General features: G+C 32.2%; 1 protein-coding gene across 1 annotated transcript in view; it reads right to left on the bottom strand.

The window, feature by feature from the left end:
- The window catches only part of LOC124362387 (glutamate dehydrogenase, mitochondrial-like), a 47,789-nt gene extending 30,467 nt beyond the window's left edge, over nt 1-17,322 (bottom strand). Inside the window, exon 1 of the mRNA XM_046816828.1 lies at nt 16,773-17,322. Within this exon, the coding sequence (XP_046672784.1) occupies nt 16,773-17,178 (406 nt within the window). The 5' untranslated portion in view covers nt 17,179-17,322. The remainder of the gene's footprint in view (nt 1-16,772) is intronic.
- Nucleotides 17,323-19,312: the final 1,990 nt, after the last annotated feature.

Raw genomic sequence — 19,312 nt, 5'->3', positions numbered from 1 at the left:
AATTGTTTATCTGCATTAGCTAGTTTCAAAACCAACATTTTTTATAGTTGCATTTTCATCCTTCCGTGCTAGAAGTTTTGAGCGATGGATTCTTAGAATTCTACTTATTGGGTTTTAATGGCCATTAAATGGAATAGTGGAATGTAGAAATAAGTGTAGATCTTATAAAAACGATCATTGGAGTTTTTAAAATGTCTTTTATCCTATAGTTGGGTTTTGTAAAAATTGTATAACTTTTAAAACTTAAACTTTAGTATATTTGAGAATTTAATTCATAGTCAAAGAGTATTGCCATTCTATTTATCAATACGCCATAAAATATTTGACCAAGAAATATAATGCGATATAATCTGGCATCTTTCATAACTTTGAAATAGTCGCAAAGCTGACGTTTGAAGCGATTCTTTGTTCTTATAAAGTTTCGAATCCAAGCCTCAGACAATGAGGGACTTCGCGAAATGGTTGAATACTACATTGAAAGATGTTATGGATGAAAACTCATCACGAACAAGAAATATTTCTTGCAGTAAACTTTCAACAAAACTCATTATTCGGGTTTACAAACTTTAACTAAAGTAAGACACTATACTCTGTAGAGCGGCCAAACTCACTAAGTGAATACTCCAATAATAAAAGACAATTCTTTTTGAAAATTAGAAACAGTAGTTTATATTATTTTATTAGAAACATATTTACATTTACACTGAAGTGAGCACAGCTATTTTATTATTCTAGGCAATTAAAAATTACTTAATCATACCGTAACTGTTTTGCAGCTAAATATTAGTGTCTTGCTTAATTAATCTGAATATTAAAATGTAATGGAATTAATGTTATTACTCAGATGCAGTGTGACCTGATTTATAGCTTTTAATAACGAATGAGTGTATGACGCTCATTTATTTGCAGTATTTAACCAAAATGTGCAAGAAGTAAAATGCTGCAGTGAAAGGAACTCGTAAAGCGACAAAAAGTGAAGTGTGACCGGCCAAGGGTACAACAGCCAGCCTCAACACAGAGCTATTCTGGGAGTCTATTCTCTCTCTCTGTCTGTCTCCCATCCAATACCTCCAAATTCCTCGCCCTTACCGCTTCAACCAGTCATTTATTTGAAATTTGTCCATATGCAAAAATACACCAGGTATCGCGTAACAGACTTCGCTGAGGTAGTATGCAACATTTCAAGCGTGTAGCTAGATATGTTACTATGTTACATCTTAAAATGTCATGATTTTATTAAGTTTGTTTAAAATTTATAAATTTAAGATTTTCTCTTTACCATACTAGTTACCTATAAGACCAATATAAAAATGTTCGTTAACACTTAGAGTAGCATGAAACATAATTGACTCAATTTTTCCTATATAGAAATGAAGTTTTGTCAAAAATTTGAAGTGTATACGTCGTTATTCTCGAGATATCGTGTAAAAAGATAGACATAAATAGATTTTACTAGCCCCCCGTATGATAGGATTTGTAACTCTTAGCTCTTAGCTAATCGTCAAGTTAGTTGAAATACCTTTAAAATAAATTCATATTAAGAACTACAATTGAAGGTTAAATCACCAGAAAATTCATGTTTGTAATTTGTTAACTTGGAAATTTAATTTACTGCATTAATCAAGAAATGCATTGAAACGGTTTCTAATACAGACAATAAAGTTTAATTTCATATTTTAAGTTCTTAAAACGCGAAATTTTTGTATTTTTATTTTAAATATATTTCTTCAATGATTTTTTTAGTATTCTTACATTTTTCCAGTATGTTTTACTTATTATTTGACGTAATTTACTAAAATTACTACGTATAGTGTAGATTATATTTTCATACATTCTACCAGCTTCTTCTTATTCGAATATAATACTTATTTTAAAAACTCCAATAATCATTAAATTTTTTGAGGCTTTTCATGTTCAAGGAACACATATCAGATCCTCATAACAGAAAATTCAAACATAACTTTATGATGAACATTGGTCTGATATATTCCTTGAACATGAAAGGCATAGAAAATCATTGAATATTGGAGTGTTTGTTTTAAAATTAAGTAGTGTATTCACAGTTATCTAAACCCCAAAGAACTGATTGGAGTGTACATGATATTTAGGTGTTCCTCTTTTTTGTGGGCTTCCAATAAGAAAAAAAACAATGCAGTCTTCATGTTGCTTTCATATATAACGTTAATTAAATCTTGTCTATTTGATGTTGATGCTGAATATAATGAGACAAAATGTCTTACGTTATCATATTCTTATCACCGATATAAGGGTTAGCAAATATCTGTTTAAAAATATGGGTTTACAATACTTAGAGTAATAAAATGTTACGAGTCGTGCACTTTTAGCTTAGGAAAGGAAAGAAAATTTGGACTGTATAGGAACTCAGACTTGTATTTTCGAGATCGATAGAGAATATCTCGTAAGAAAGAAATCAGTCGTCAGCCGCGATAATTTTGTATAGTCTATATTGGGATAAAAGAAAATTATTATCAGCTCCGCATTCTACTTAAATGGGGTTACGAAAGACTATGATTATTATGTGTATATACATAATGATAACAAGTTTTTAAAAGTTTGTAATAAGTAACAAATTAAACAAATTATATATATATATATATATATATATATATATATATATCATTATATACATAATTTGTTACTTATTCCAACCTATTAAAATGATCCATCATGAAACAACTAACATAATATTGTTTCACGGATAAGTTTATAAGTTAGCCCCTTCTTATCACAAATTTTAAGATGGTAGAAGTTAAACTACATAATACATAAGTTTCCGTTAGGAGACAAAATAGAGAAAGCAGTTGAACCTATTTTAAATAATTGTATCTTTCGTTTCGCATATAAGAACATATGCATAGAAAACCTAAAAATTTACCGCGTAAAGAAACAGGCGAAAGTAGCGATTAGAATACATTTCTATGATTTAGATACTTTAAAATGCCAAACTGTACCAAATTTTAATGTCATTTTATCGACAAGAAGTATTGATAATTCGAGCACAATATTTATGAATCAAGATCGATATGAAACATAGAGTGTACAATTTTAATAGTATACTGGTAGAAGTGAACTACATATAGGAAAGATAGAACAATTAAAAGGAATGTTTTGAAATTTAAATTTGGAATTTGAGTTGTGAAAACCCAGAAAAGTGAAAATCAACCACAACAGGCGCGTGAGTTGGGAAGATTGGAGCAAATTTAATTGAATGTCAAACTGGTGACACGCTCTCCTCAAATAATTTCCAAAGAAGATTTTATATGATCATTTTTACATTACGTTACCAACTTATAACATATTACAGTCTGAAAGCGTTGCAAATAGAAATTTAGTTAGCAGCAGGACGGACGTATAGCTTTGACATAATTTGTAAACTTTTTCTTAAAGGACCGTCCAGGTCCGATACTGCAATACGCATACAAAGGATTAAGTTCTAAGTTATATTGAGTTCTCACTTGATGTTGAGTGTAATTAAGCTGTCTTAATTGGTATGTTGAGACACAAGAGACACGTTTGACAGTCAGGTGTACAGTTTGGCATATGCTGCTTGATCGTTCCCTTTTCTTGCCAAAGAATTGTGACACCTGTTACCTTCATTGATGAACCATGTGTTTGATTGACACCTTATAAAGCTGTTTGATCTTTTAATACTATGTTTTGCATAATAAATTTCTTACCAAAATTTCGAAGTTGAATTAACATCGGTTTTGAGTTCATCAATCGTAAAACAAACTACAGAAAGCATTAGTATGGTATTTAAATAAGTAAAAGTGACACGTAATCAGATGTCAATACCCCTACTGCAATACTGTCAAATCACATTCCTTAGTCTTATTTCATTATAAATTTTTCATATTTCACTAATATCCAGTTTTACAAACGTTTAAAATATTTAAAGTGAGAAGAACGATATATAAAATGAGTCTATTCTGTGTAGTCTCTGTCTAATCTTAACGACTCATTAAGTTATTGTCCAGTTACTTGGAAAACTATAGATGCATATGGGTGGTTCGCATACTATTATTTATATAAAAACGTCCTTCTCTGATTCAAATAGAATGGACATTTTAATCGACGATCCAAGTAATTGAAAGGGTTGGTTTTAAAAGTTTTAAGGTATTCAACTCTTTTAGTTTTTGAGATAGATACAAACAAATATTTTAGGCTGTTGAGAAGTAATTTTAGTATATATAAACAATAATAAACCTTTTTAATACTTTTTTATGTATTTTTATTTCGTACAATGTACATTTCAAATTCTAAGAATTCATCTTCAGGTACTTTTAGGTTAAGGTAAATTGTGGAAATAAATAATTGAAACCAAATTGTCATATGTTTTAACTATCTTGGTTGCTAAATTTGTTGTATTTAATTTTATATGAGATCAATTTATATTGTTTAAAAGTCTATCGTATAATAATTTTTTTGTTAGAAAATCTTTGTAATTTAATAATACATTATGATTAATTTTGGCACTTTTGTAAATTTCAAAATGTTCTAAAGTTGTCAATAAGTGACTTTTTTGCATGTGTGTAAAATTTCAAGATTGTTTTCGATGTTTGTGTATGTATAGCTAGTGTTATTTAAATGGTTTGCATATTTTGAATTTGTGCCATTAAGTAATTTAAGCCTCCATACTGTGGTGTTTTTGGGTTACTTTAAAACAAAAATAGATATTGCATAAGTTAGAGTTTAACTATACATTTTCTAACTTTAGCTTCACGATATACTGAGTTAGATGCTAATATGGTTTATTTGTATATTTCTTTAGAATTCGCCGTCATAAGTCATTACTTTTAAGTTGTGAGAGGAAGACGCGCGTTGCATATAATAACACAGCCGACAAGTGATATGGTTGTTGGCCGAGTACGGAACGGACGTAGAGGAGGTGTGTAGGTTGGCAATTCTGGGCTCACAACACATGCCGGGCCTCCCGCCAACAAAACATCTGACACACCACCTGGTTCACTGTGACGTAGAGTACTTGGGCAAGAGATAGTCATGTGCGAAGTCTGGTTGGAGGTCACAGCAAAATATAATGTTCGGTAGCCTGATGGGAATACTTTCGATAAAACGCAATACTACAATTTTACTACGAGAGCACGATAAGAATTTTGATGATTTTGTGTTTGTAATAGTACGAATCTGTTTGGATGAACTGATCTCCACTTTGACCGTTTGAAGCCACGTGTGACCTTACGACCTTCCGAATGTACAAACTTGGACTTCACATAGAATATTGTAAAATTCAGATGTTAGCAATAAAACTAGTTAAATTCGTGTTCCACTTCAAATGAGGAACAGCTGATGGTCGGAATTTGAATTTGAATTAGAGACAGTGGATGGTTTCTAATCCTGTCCGTGACCGTAACAATTTTTCAGTACCATGCACCTTGTATGTGTTATCGTTATTGTTCTGTTAGATTAGATTTTCGCACAGGCTAATGACCAATTACGATGGAATGAATTAGGATTAAAGGGAATTTGACTATCGTTAAAAATATAACTGTAAGTTTACGTCTAAGACGTATTGGTAAAGAGTTACAACAATTCCACTTACATAAAACTCTGTAATTACATTTCATGACATATATCTGTTGTAATTGGTATAACTAAATAATGTTTGAGATAGCTTGAGGCTAGCTTAAACAAGGATCGAAATATAGGGATATTTGTTATGTTTACTATCAACCAGAATTGGCATAGATTAAACGTGTTGATATAACTGCTGATGGTAATATGATGGCTTTGTGATTGAAGGATTGAGTTTCAATGATAGGGTACCACGATCGTTAGATTATACGTTTGAAAGAGTTTTAATAAGGCAAAATGTCAAATTACTTTATCATCACGTTAAATTTTACCCTTTTCAGTAAAAATATATTTTTGTAAATGAGTTTACAATAATTGATAGTTCTATCTGGAGTTTGTGAACGTATGATTGTCATTGTTACGTGATAGGCATTATCTCGAGGAATATGTTCCGCCCGTCGCCAACTGAACGGGCTACGGCAACACCATCGGCTCGTTTAATCTAGTTTAAGATGTTTTTTTTTGGTTACATTACTATTTCAGTAGTTAAAACGATAGAAAAGAATTATTATGGGAAGCTCACTGAATTTGACCAATGTAACCTTTTGTCAGACATAACATATGCTAATCTTCTAACAATGAGTAGTATTCATGATAACCCTACATCTTTGTACCAATATGCACATACATTATGAGGCTACGTGTTTGACTAATCGCATTAAAGATGGAAGAGTAATACATTTACAAATGTATAAAATAATCCTTTGAACATTAAACATGAATTAAATAACTAAGTAACATATAAGACATTTTCAAGGTACGATATTCAATTTTCATATGAATAAAAAATTCAACATTAAAAATTAATCATAATAGATTACACAAAGTTACAAGTGTGACAAATTTTAAAAATCCGTTGGTTTCGCAGGTATGTCTGTGAACAAATAACATGTGACTCGATAGAGCCTAAAATATACAGCTACGCTTAATAATTATTATATCATGTACCATGTAAAACAATAAATATAAGCACAACTGAAAATCAATTAATAGCATTTTCTAGGGATTAGTTTAGTTCTCTTTTTTATGCTGTGCATAGACTAGTTTTCTTGATTTTTTAATGGAAACATTATATCTGCCATGGTACTAGTTAGATTCTGCGGGAAGCTGCAGGAGTTAAGGACTAGGCAATCCTGATAGGAGCTACGGGTTTCCGGGCATAATAGAGTTGCGAGAGTAAGGTGTGTCTATGTGTGATTATTCAAATGAAAAAAAGTAAGAAAAATAACGCTCAATTTTTGGCAAAATATATTTATTATATTGAATTCTTCATTGTCTAATAAAAAAGGTTAAGCACGTGCTTTTAGATAAAGCAAAAAATTAGATCCATTGTAACTACACATTTTTGAAAAACGAATTACTCGGTATTTTATAACATTAAAATCCTAAGAATATCCCAAAATTAATGTTTGTTATTTACATTTTTAAGTTGGCTACGTAAGTTTACATTAAATTCATTAACTACGCTAAAATTCACATTATACCTGTGAAATTGGCTTTGAAGTTTAGGATATAACCGAAATAATTGGAGAAAATTGATTACCAAGCACTTAAGGAGGGCTAGATTAGGATATCCTGGACTGCTATAAGGTAAAATATTTGTTAATTACGAACCCTATACTTTCATATTTATAACTATAAATATTGAAGCGAGCGCATTAATCCACTATAGCATTGACGACCTCAAACTACAACATAATATCATACAACCACTTTATTATGTGTTACCTTATAATAACGCTTTGACAAAGTAAAGTTACAGAGCACTTTGATGTCAAACGCCATACACCATGATGAACAACGTTAGTTTATTAATACTTAACTCTTGTGAGACGATGTTATGAGCTCGCTGTAGTAACGAATGTTACCGTAGTATATGGAGCGTGGCGCAATGCGGTACAGAGAGACATTTCAGTGCTTTGAGGCGTGATATTAACAAGAACGTGGGGGTTCTATCTGATCTACAGTAAACAGTTGTATAGAGCAAAACCACGTTATCATTGTTACAGTTGCAAGTGAAATGGCTGGGTAACATAGTCATATTGCTTGTTTTTTATTTGAATTTGTAACAGAATTATGAGCGTTTTTCATCGGTAAAGTAATAATAAATTTGGCACGCGATATCCGAAATGTGGTAATCCGTATTTCCGGACTATCCAAAGCACAACAAAAGAATTAAAGAGTTTTCTTAAAAGAGTTCTTATTGGTAAAAATCCGTTTTAAAACAGAAAGTTACTCTACAAAAATGTATGAGTTCTTGTATATATAGCATATACTATACTATAGCACAAACATACTATACTGTTTAAGTAGAAGTCAGACTGTGTTATCGGCCGTATCGATATGTTAGTGTACGAGCCGGAATATTGTTACGTTTTATTAAATACATGTGTAATATTGTATAAACCTTTCCACATGAAAGAGTTAAAGTTGGTATTGCATGTATTGTCATGCTGTTAGCTTGCATTCCGTTACTTTTTCGTTACATTCTAAAACTATAAACAGCGAATGCCTACCCTCGCTGTAGCTACGAATGTTTGTGCATGGAGTCATCCACATTTTTTAACGGAAGCTCGTTTTTGTTGGCGGTTCATTTTATTATTAACTGGAATTTCAATTATCCGCAACAGGATTGGCAACACGAACCTCGGATAATATACCACTAAAAAAGTCCCCTTTCAAATAAAATGAATTATGAACCTTTCCTTCATATACGCTGTAATCTGTGTTTTGTTCCCCTCGTTTGCCAATTTTTGACACTTTTGGGGCTCAATACGATTATGCTTGCCCGTGTGCAGATCTTGTCACTCTGTATGGTACTCGTGATACGTTGCCATCTACTTTGAAGTTAGAACATGCATTTGGACTCAAATCGTTGGTTCAGTGCAATATTGTTTAATTTATTGATTTTAACAATTGTTCAACGTCATGTCTTAGAATACACCCCTAAAATTAGAACAAATATCGGTCCTCAAACGTTATAAGAATATTTAACACTACTTAAATGTTTTGTTATTTTAATTACACTTTTTTTAAATAAACAAGAACCTAGGAAAAGAAGGGAAGTATGGGAAAGAAGTTTAGTGAATCATGCATGCATATTAAACAAGCATTTAGATAGTCAGAAACGGCCCTTGAGCCTTCAACTTTCATAAGATTCCTTTAGCTTGATTTGTGACTAAAATGTAGAAATATGTATACAAATCACTCTAAAAAGCGTATTTTAAAGAAAAAACAAAATATCAAACAAATTACCCAAAGACTCTAAAATGTATATTTCAATTGAAGCTCTTATGATTTTAAAAAGTATAAAGTTATTAAGTATGCAAATATAAACGAGTAGTTAAAATCGTCACAATTTATTGTGGTAACTATTTGGTAACATGGGGAATACCGGCCAACCGTCAATGTTATGATTTTATAATAGTCTTGGATAGCAGCGCCATTTACTACATAGCCTACACGCTACTAAATTTTACATTTATAAAGAGATCACAGAAAGCCGTTTCTTACTCCCTGCTTATACAAAGAATGTTAATAATTTATAACAGTTATTGTATTTTTATGTCCATAAAACACTTTTATTTGATCAAAATCCTGTTCATCCTATATATTATAACGTGCACGCGTTGAAGTGTCTCATAAATATTATATCAGGCCAACGACAATAACACATTTTTATTTGTTCACTTTTTAAAATTTGTTACTCACAGCTTATCAGTCTGCTATAAGAAAGAGAAGTCGTAACAAATGAAGCCTTGAAGTGGAGTAAGATAACGTTTTCATAAATTATCTTGTTTACGTCCAAGGGTTCATGTACAGTTGCAAAGTAATTCCCTAATGGTCAAGTCAGCTCCAAACAGTTACTGAAACTGTTTACTAATAGGAACAAGACTTTAATCGCCGATTACCCCAAACAACAAACAAACCATATATTGTTTATTTTCGTTTTGCTCATTAGTTGGCTTTAGTAGAACGAACTTGAGTTTTATATCTTCGAATGCTTTTACGCTTTTATCTTTGACCAAATAATTATGAAAGTTCATTAATGCATTAATAGACCTTATTTGTAAATTGTGTAGAGTAAAAAGACTAAGTTTTTATTATTTTTAAACAATAAATTAAATAGAGTAGTCATTTTTTAACCAGTAATGTTTTTTAATATTTGAAAATAGTTTAATTCGTATTAATTTTATCTTTAAAATGAGATGTCTTCCATAATTACAAAAAATAAAAAAAAGATGGCCGAACAAGTGTTTGATGTTTAACAATTAAAGATGACCGCTAGTAAATCCACCTTTTAATGATTTTAATCCTTTGTATCAAAGCAGATTGATTGATTTCAAAACATTTAGTTTTCTCAGTTAATCTGTCACTGAATAATATTTTTATATATTTAGGATAGTAAGAGTCACTACCTTTAAATCTATAAATATTATAAAATATTAATATGTTAAATTCTACACAAGTCAAATTTCATCAGTAAACTATGTATTAAATATGTTATCGATATGTTAATTAATGTATTATGTTATATACATGTTAAATCTGGCTTCCAAAACTGACGTGTTCGACGTCATACAAATGCAGAACTAACTCATATATGCCCATATTTCCAGTATTGAGACAACAAGGAGCTCCAGAAAGTTGTCGGTGGATTGTAAGTCTTCTAGGATGTCTTTGTTGTAGGAACACCTTTATTTTATCTGTAAATAGTTAAAACTGTATATTAAAACTGTATAGGGATATTTTTATCCTGTTTACACGGTGGAGAGTAGCGGGCCGGGTCATGTGAGCCAGACAACGTGGCGGGTGAGACGGAAATAGTCGGAGCGACGCGACCAACCTTGCGAACAGGTCAATATGCGTGTGTCCTTCGTGCTGGGCCAAAATATATATTGTACAGTTATAGTAGAACCACTTATTTTTACACCAGGCAACTGAAAAATATTCATTACTCAATAGTATTGTGTAATACAACTGTTTGAGAAAGGATGCAGGGTATTAAAAACGAAATTATTTCTGAAAGTAGCTCAATATTAGTACAGCAAAACTCAGAAATACACGTTTGTAGATGCATAAATTGGTGTAAACGATTGGTCTTAATAGCCAGAATCTTTTAATAAATCACACATAAAAGAAATATGTACTTTTGAAACAAATTTAGGTTGGTTTGAAAGCTTTAAAACATTTTATGAAATTTCAATGTTTTGGAAACTTTTGTTTAAAAGTATTAACAACTATTAACTCAATCTTACTGCCTGCATCGAACCGAAGATCTATGAGCTACAAATGTAACGGTTGTCGCCGATTATGAGCCATTCAATGTAATACTAGTAGAACTTAGCTACGGCATAGGAATTATAGATTCAAAATAGTTTCAAATGAAGTTACCTATAATTCATATGTGCTCTTAGTTTTAATACTGGGGGAGCAAGGAATCTCAGAAAGTAGCTGGCGTCTTGTAAAGGCCTATAGTTCTTGAGTGAGTAAACATACTAGTACTCACTTTATTATGAGTTTTGGACTTTGATAGAGCTATTTTTAGATTTAGATAGACGTTATAAGTTGTAATAGGACTTTAATTTGTTCGATAAAATTCTTATTGGAATTTGATTGATTCAGCAGAAATAATAAATGTTGTATTCCAACAGCCTGTAAGATGAAATAACGATGTCTATCAATAGCTTACCTGGCTACACCAAAACATTTGGTACAGTGACAAAGCCATTTGGCATTTAGCTCAGGTACTAGGTGGACTCTACGACACCAAAACGGAAATAAAGGATCTCTTCACGCCATTTCCTTTGACAGTATTAGTGCTGGCTTTACAACATTTGTGATCTTAGAAAAACTGGTATAAAACATGCAAAAATGTGCTATCAAATTAATCATGTTGTTATGTAGATGGTAATGTTGAAAATGGTCCACTTCGGGGTATATTTACTAGTCCATTATACGTAAAATGTATATTTACAAAATATTCAATTCCAATTCATTCATGAATACTGACAAGATACAGTAAATAATTTTCCTATTTCTTTACGTAACTATCCCGACTAACAGCTGAAAATCTTAATAAATAATTGTGGTAAATTTTTATTGATATATTTGGGCTTTTGATATATTGATATATAACAGTGTTTATATGTCTTGAGTTAATATTTTTACAAGATATAGTTCTATGAAAAACAGCCGTACCAATATTATAAGTTATTATAAATATTCATAATATATATACACACATATATATATTATTATGAATATATATAATATATATATATATATATATATATATATATATATTATAAGCGCGTGGGAGATCACTTGGGCTTCGAATAACACTTGTTGAGGGTTCGCAAAACTTTAGGGATTACTGCTCTCTCTTAATGTACTCTATACAAAATGTAGTATTATAAATACATAATACATTGTAAATTAGTTTCAAAGTATGATTATAAAATCAATAAAAGTTTTGTATAGCATGTTCATTTTATTGTAGTTTAAGAGTATTCAACCGCATTAAAACCCCCGAACAGTGCACCCAAGGATTTATTGTGTGGTAATATTGCTTTTTTACAATATAATATTTCCTTAAAAATTTCTAATTCCATCTGTTTAGTATATAAAATCAATTATATATAATATGCAATAAATATTGACCAAACAGTACGTTAATATTCTGGCTCCTGTATATTCCAAAAAAGAAATATGGCATCTCAGTAAGGGACTATGCAGCCGTTCACATGTCTCAGATTTTACCGCTACTATTTTCGAGTTTTGATGTGAAGAGTCCTATTTTCTAACAAGATTTTCTTAAAGAATACATTGTAACAAGAAAAGTAATGTTATAAAATTATCCCATTTTGAGGAATAATATGTTGAAATAACTAAATAACCAATTCACATTGATTACTATCAGCAAGGTAAAATATAGTATATAAAAAAATTACCTTAAAATTTCCACTCATTCCTCAAGACTAACATTTAAATGTTATCAAAAAAACCTATGAATATAAATTTTTTCTTCGAAAGTGTAACTATCAATTTAATTTTCAATTTATTAAAAAAAATATTTGTAAAGTTTTTAAGAGCTTATTACAGGACCAAAAAATATTATTATCACCAAGAATCATAAAAATTTTCATTTCAGTTCTCTGTAGCCCTCTTTAAACTCTTTACTTTTAGTACATTATTTTTATTACAGCCGAAAATAATTATTTTTTTTATTATGTTTGAATTTAACGAATGTATTGTTTAGATTATGTAAAGAAGACTGTGTTTATAATAATACACGTCCATGCATTAAATTGGGGTAATGAAACAAACATAATAGGTTTTTTATTAAAACCATACCTTATTCGGCTATTATAATAGAAAATGTCACATACACTGTGTCAGAAGATGCACTAATGAGGCTGCTATGCTTGGAACAAATATTATAACAGGTTCTGACAAGTTTACTCATAGTGAAATGAGATAATGAGGAAGCATAGTAATAACTACACGTATATGAACCACAATTGGTGGTATGATTACGTAGCTGGTTCATTCCGACCCACTTAGCCTGCCGCTGAGCTCGTAATGAATTCTATTACACGCCTCTAAGGTGGTTACGTACACATACTGTGAGGTTATCTTGGGTAAACATGGCCTAAAATCTTTGAATATCACTACCAATTGTACCTCCTGGGTGACTAAAAGTATTCTTTATTTGTATAATGTAGTGTATTTAGTTCTTGAATCAGTTGAAGAAGGGGTAGTATTCTGGAAAATAAAAAATATTTATTTCTGGATAGCGATTCGTTTAACTAATTTAAAAATGGAGAAGCATAAAAAGCAAAAATAAGTATTTCTGGCAACATTTCTGGAACGCAACCTTGTAGATGCCACTGTATGTACATTTCTTAAAAACTTTAAGACGTATCCCTTTGTTGACAAAAAGCTTTATTTAATAAACTCGAGTCAGATAGCATATGGGGCGTACCACCTATGTATTTCATTGATGAGCCATACAAGTTAGCTGTCCAAATTTCAGATCTTTCCAAACCACGTAGTAGCTCTCTATTTGACCTATGGCGGCCCTCAGAGGTCAAATCAATCACCGCTCAATTCTGTTTCTAATTTATGTAAATAAATTTGGGGTATAAATTTTGCGGGAGCGTCGTTTTATATACTTATAGTTTGTTTGTGGCATATGGAAGACTCAATACTGTAAAGAAGTCTACAACTCAAAAGTTCTTGGAATATTCTTGATCAGGGGTTGACATCAAATGATCACAATAACAAATGAAAATGTTATGCTATGTTGTTTGCAAATGTTTGCGTGAAATTCTCCTGACATTTATATTTTGAGGTCTTTCATCACTAACAATACCTTACTCAGGTTCTGATGACGCGTATTAAGTACTGATTTACCCCATTTCTACGGAGTGGTATCGTATGGTGCATGTGCAAACAGCCAGAGAACATGAGTGTTCAAATAAAAAGAAGGTTTTTTGTATAATGTTTTAATTTTTTTTTTAATGTCCTGCCGAGAAACCTCCAGTTCTTGACTTTACCGGATCATTTTTGAATCATGTCTTACAAGTGGCCGAGACATATATTCATTGGAGATCAGAGGTTGATACAAATACCAAGTTGGAGTCATATAACGGTTAGTTTTTGAACACATTCTCAAAGTCCGGTGTTCATTTTATCAGGTTTCCAAACTGAATTAAAAAACACTAATACTCAATATACTGAAACGTCCTCTAAACTCTTTTTAGCATCACCAAAATATTTTTTAATATGTAAACGATGACAAGAATGAAATAAACTTGAGGTATTAGGTGTTCAGTTTCAGTTTAACATCTCTTGACTGAAATTGGTTTTCTACAGCGGGGGTGAAATATATGAACATTGCACATTTAGTAGCAAACTTTATAACGAATGATAGTGAAAAGAATATTAAAACACTGTGTTTGTATACGATTTTAGCAAATTATCACTTGCAATTGTTTGTTTTATTTTAGTATTAGTAGAATTAGTTATTATATTATTATTTTTCAAAACTGTAAAATATAAGTGTGTAATCGTGCTTAAATAGGGGAAAAATTGCTCATTAAATAATTATTGTTTAATATATTAAGAAATACTTTTATCGATTTGATTGTGTAACGATAAGGTACACAACGATCCATACAATTTGACTTGCAAAGATATAATCCTTGTCACATACAGTGACGTACGGAATGTGATTTGTAACCATCGATTTTGACTTACTCTCACAATCCCTTTAACAGTATGCAAAGTGTGCAACTAGTGATTCTTGTCAAAGCTTCTCTTGCTTAGAACATATATACACTTCGTTAGTTCGCTATTGTAAAAGGAATTTCCATGCTAAACGTAGACGCCATGACTATTATTGCCAGTCAGATAGATGGACAAAGTACCAACCGAGTTGATACGTAATTTTAATCGATAATATTTTCGGTCATTCAATAAGCAGTTCAAGGTAAATTGATTCCCACGAACTGTGTAAATAAAATATAATAAGCTTTACAATCTTACTTGTATTTAATAAATAGATTCACAGCTTAAAGTGAATAGAGAACTAAACTAGTTAAACAAAAGTAACTCTCACCGTATCTGAACTATACGATGGTCTAACCGATCCCGTGTTTGATTCCCGAGGTGATCAATAAGCATTTGCAACTGGGTTTAGGCAGTAATTTAACTTAAATGTTCTGATAGTCGACCTTGAGTTAAAAAAAAACTTATACACTTAACCGTAATATGTGTAATCACAATACAATGCAAAAATACTTAAATATGTATAACAAAATGATCTTACATAAAAAGTGTTCAGTGGCTATAAGAACATTTATTCATGTAGACACTACCTGAAATGGTTACACCAAGTATTTCCCAAAAGAATGTACATAGATTTAAATAAAAAATAACGTGAATCTTGGAAATAATGTTTACAAAATAGAACAATTAGTTTGAAAGTTCTCTCCCACCCACTTATTCATTTTATGAAAGCAATTAACATTCGTTAATGTAATGTATTGCTTGAACGTTATTCAACAAGCCTCTTGAAGGGAGAGATAATTTTCGATGTCTTCTTTGGCACACGAGGGCTTCATGACTTAGATTAGAAAGTACCAAATAGTTTCACCTGTTTATAAACCTAGTACATTTGTATTTTTAATATTAAAATAGAACAGTTTTCCAAGGAAGACAGGGGTGAAGTCTCTCAAGGCATGCAGTCATTATGAGGTCGAGGCTCAGGCTAAGGGAGGGTCTGAATGTCCGCCTCCTCCACATTTCACCAATGTCTCTGAAATAATACCCCTCCTGCAGCTGTGTACACTCGAGTCGCTTTCATTGTTACAATGATTGTTGCAATTTTCCTTACTTCATTTTATTACCTTGACATTTGTCCAAGCATCGCAGCTGGTTTTCCATGAAATTTATTTTTTTCCTGCTCATTTAATTTAATTAAAACACTTTCACTCATTAACTTATTCACCAAAGTTATTTTTAAATTGAGAACTTTAGTTATATAAATAAACCGATACATAAGCTGAGTTTCTTAAAATCCAAGAGGAGGTAACATAAGTTACCAAAATCCAATAAAGTAACTTTATCATATATATATATATATATATATATATATATAACTATGCTAAATGAGAAACTTTTATATAATTCTACTAAAATTGTTTAGAAATTTATTTATTCTACCTATTGCCTTGTTGTTTCTCATAATCATAATGTATACACATAAAACCAACGTATGTTCAATTTCTACTTTTGATTTTGACCTTTTGACCCAACAGTCAGTAGCGTTTTCCTTGGACCAAGAAGAACGTGTGTACTAAATTTAAAGTCTCCAAAACTCTTCTATCTATAGTTATCTCAAGGATGGACAAACATACAGACAACGTCACGATATTATGAAGGACCTTATGGATCCTTAATAAAATCTCGGTATTAATGGTATGTTGTCTATATGAAAATATTGCTTATTATTATAACATACAATGGTATTACTTCACGAGCCAGTTTGTCCATGTAGGTTCAATTTCATATGTGTTATCGAGTCCTTTAAAAAATACTTGACATTCTATGGTTATAAAAGATTAATTTAAATCAATTTTTGTTGGAGTTACCTCCTTTGCAGGGCGTCCTGTGCGTGCTGTGTTGTGCACGGTATCCCTGGATCATCTCCCAGTCCCCGCTGTCTCGGCGGATGGGGAAAGCGATCTCCAGGATGTGGTCACAGGGCTGCATTCCCAGCAGGATACCCTTCACCTTTTTCCTCTTGTCATCCACGGACATCCTCCCCTTCATGTCCTCCACCAGCTTGTCCTCAGCGATCTGACAGGCGCGGTGGAAGAAGTACTCGACCATGTCGAAGAACCGAGGATTCTCGGCGGTCGGGATGTCCTTCAACTTCTCGGGAATCTCGTGCATTCCGCTGCTTTGCAAGACGGCGGGTGTGCAGACCTTGAGGAGCTTGTTGAACTCGCACGGCGAACCGCGAACACATTTCGACACCGATTTCAAGTGGAACATCGTGAAAAGCTATCAAAGTAGAGTGATAGAAGCGACCAGGAAGCTAATTTAAAGTTGTAGAGGAGGTACCCGCAGTGAGACTAAAAGTGTGCAGAGGGGACCGAGCGCTATCACAGGCGCGCGGGCTTTAATTAGCCGTCAGAGCGAGAGCGCGCACTTGAGCAACTTCCCCCGCCACAACAAACGACTCCACTCCAGCCGAGTTTGTCCCCGAGCAGGCATGATTAAAGAATGGACAAGTCGACAGCTGCAACCGTGAGTCCTCCACACCGATATAATCAATACGCCAATTTCAGTTCGTCGAATATAAATTATGTTCTTAATTTAGATCCCAGTGATTAAGTAATTAAAGCACAATTGAACTTGGAGTGCTTCCCCCTCAGTGCTTGTAGGTCAATCTGGTTAGTGTGTTGCTCTTACAACAGGTCAAATGGGTTAAAAATCTTCTCAAGCCTGTAATATCCATTATAATATTCAATGCACATATTTGTACACCATGAATAGACCAAAGTGTTATTTAACATGATTAAACAGGTGTGTAGACGTTTAAGCACCTTGGGCTTTATTTTGTATGACTACTGTATTGTAGTTTGAAAACTTGATAAAATGAAAACCGGCCTTTGAGGATGTGTATAAAAACTAACCGTTGTGTGAGTTTATTTTAGTAGATTCCTTTTTCCTGGTTTCCAACGAATATATGTCTCGGCCACCACTTGTCTTAGAGAAAGAGATGTTTAAAAAATGTACAGTCCCGGTAAAGTAAAGAATGGGTTTTAATGGTATATCTGTGGAAAAAAATAAAATGAGTAACTATACGAATAAACTTTTATTATTTAAACATTCTGGCTGTTTTCACACGCACAATACAATAACACTCCGTAGAGATGGGGTAAATCAGTACTTAATACGACATCATCTTCCACAGAAGGGTTCACTTCAAAATGGTTTTATATTCCAGTCTTTCTTAAACTGGGTACAGCAAAAACCGATGCGTCATTTGTATCTGGACAACTCAATGGATGTCCAAAGCGGCATATCACTAAAAAAAAATGTCGAGATATTGGGGTGAAGCTCCTTTAATGTTAGACTGTTGCTAGGCTTGGGCATGAGGGAGTGTTGTGTCCTGTCATGCCCCTCTTCCAAGGTGACATTGCTTAAATATTTCTCGCTATCCATCATCATGGGAATTTGACTAGAAGGGTCCCACACCACCACACTTACCTATCCTGAATGTTCCAACATTACGAAAGCAAGCGCAAATATCCTTTTAGGATGAAGTGAAATGAGAGGTTTCCTAGTTTCTTGTAAGTATTAAATTACATTATTAAACAGTTGCTCATATTTACAACGCATTGTTAAATTATTACGGTTCAAGATAACCTCCATTCCACGCAGAACTGTCTAGTCCCAGTGGTTTAATTTCAATTACTGCGTAACAAGTTGCACATGTTGTACATCGCTGAAAACAAAGAAACCGACACAAAGCACAAATTGTGTCGCCACGGGAAAACCGACAAGGGAAATGCCGCGTCGTTCCTTGGTTCGTATTTTAATTGAAAATATGAAGCCAATGAACATTTTTGCGTTAAGGCGTTTTTATGAATTATGTGAATCTGTATTTTTTAATATATAAGATGATACATACTGTATCGTATCGATAGCCAGTCCCTGATATTTAAACGTACAAATATTGATAGAGTTCAGGATTTCAAACATTTCTTCCAGAGAATTGATACTTCTATATAGATTATACAATTTTATAAAATTTCAGTTAAACAGAATCCGCAATCTTTATTTCCATTATACTTAAAGAATGATGTTAAATATTATTGAAGTTAACATTAGATATGTTAGCATGCATATAATATGCTTATCGTTCCAAAATTGGGCCAGCAAGGAACTCCAGAAAATACCCAGCGAGCGGCTTGTACATTTCTCTAGGACTATATGGACTAAAATGATAGTACTACTCTGTCAATTGATATAGAAAGTTGTATTAATATTTTACACCCACGTAAGCAGATAATCTGAATAATCTAAAATGTAATTTTTTATTTGTATGTTGTATTTGTATTGTTGCGTATGGAGTATGTTTGATTTGTTTCTGGATTTACCTTTCGTTGAATTATGTTAT

This window comes from Homalodisca vitripennis, chromosome 5 (genome assembly GCF_021130785.1).
Source record: "Homalodisca vitripennis isolate AUS2020 chromosome 5, UT_GWSS_2.1, whole genome shotgun sequence".
Classification (NCBI taxonomy): Eukaryota; Metazoa; Arthropoda; class Insecta; order Hemiptera; family Cicadellidae; genus Homalodisca; species Homalodisca vitripennis.
The sequence above is the reverse complement of the archived record's forward strand: the minus strand, read 5'-3'. Positions and strand labels throughout refer to the sequence as shown.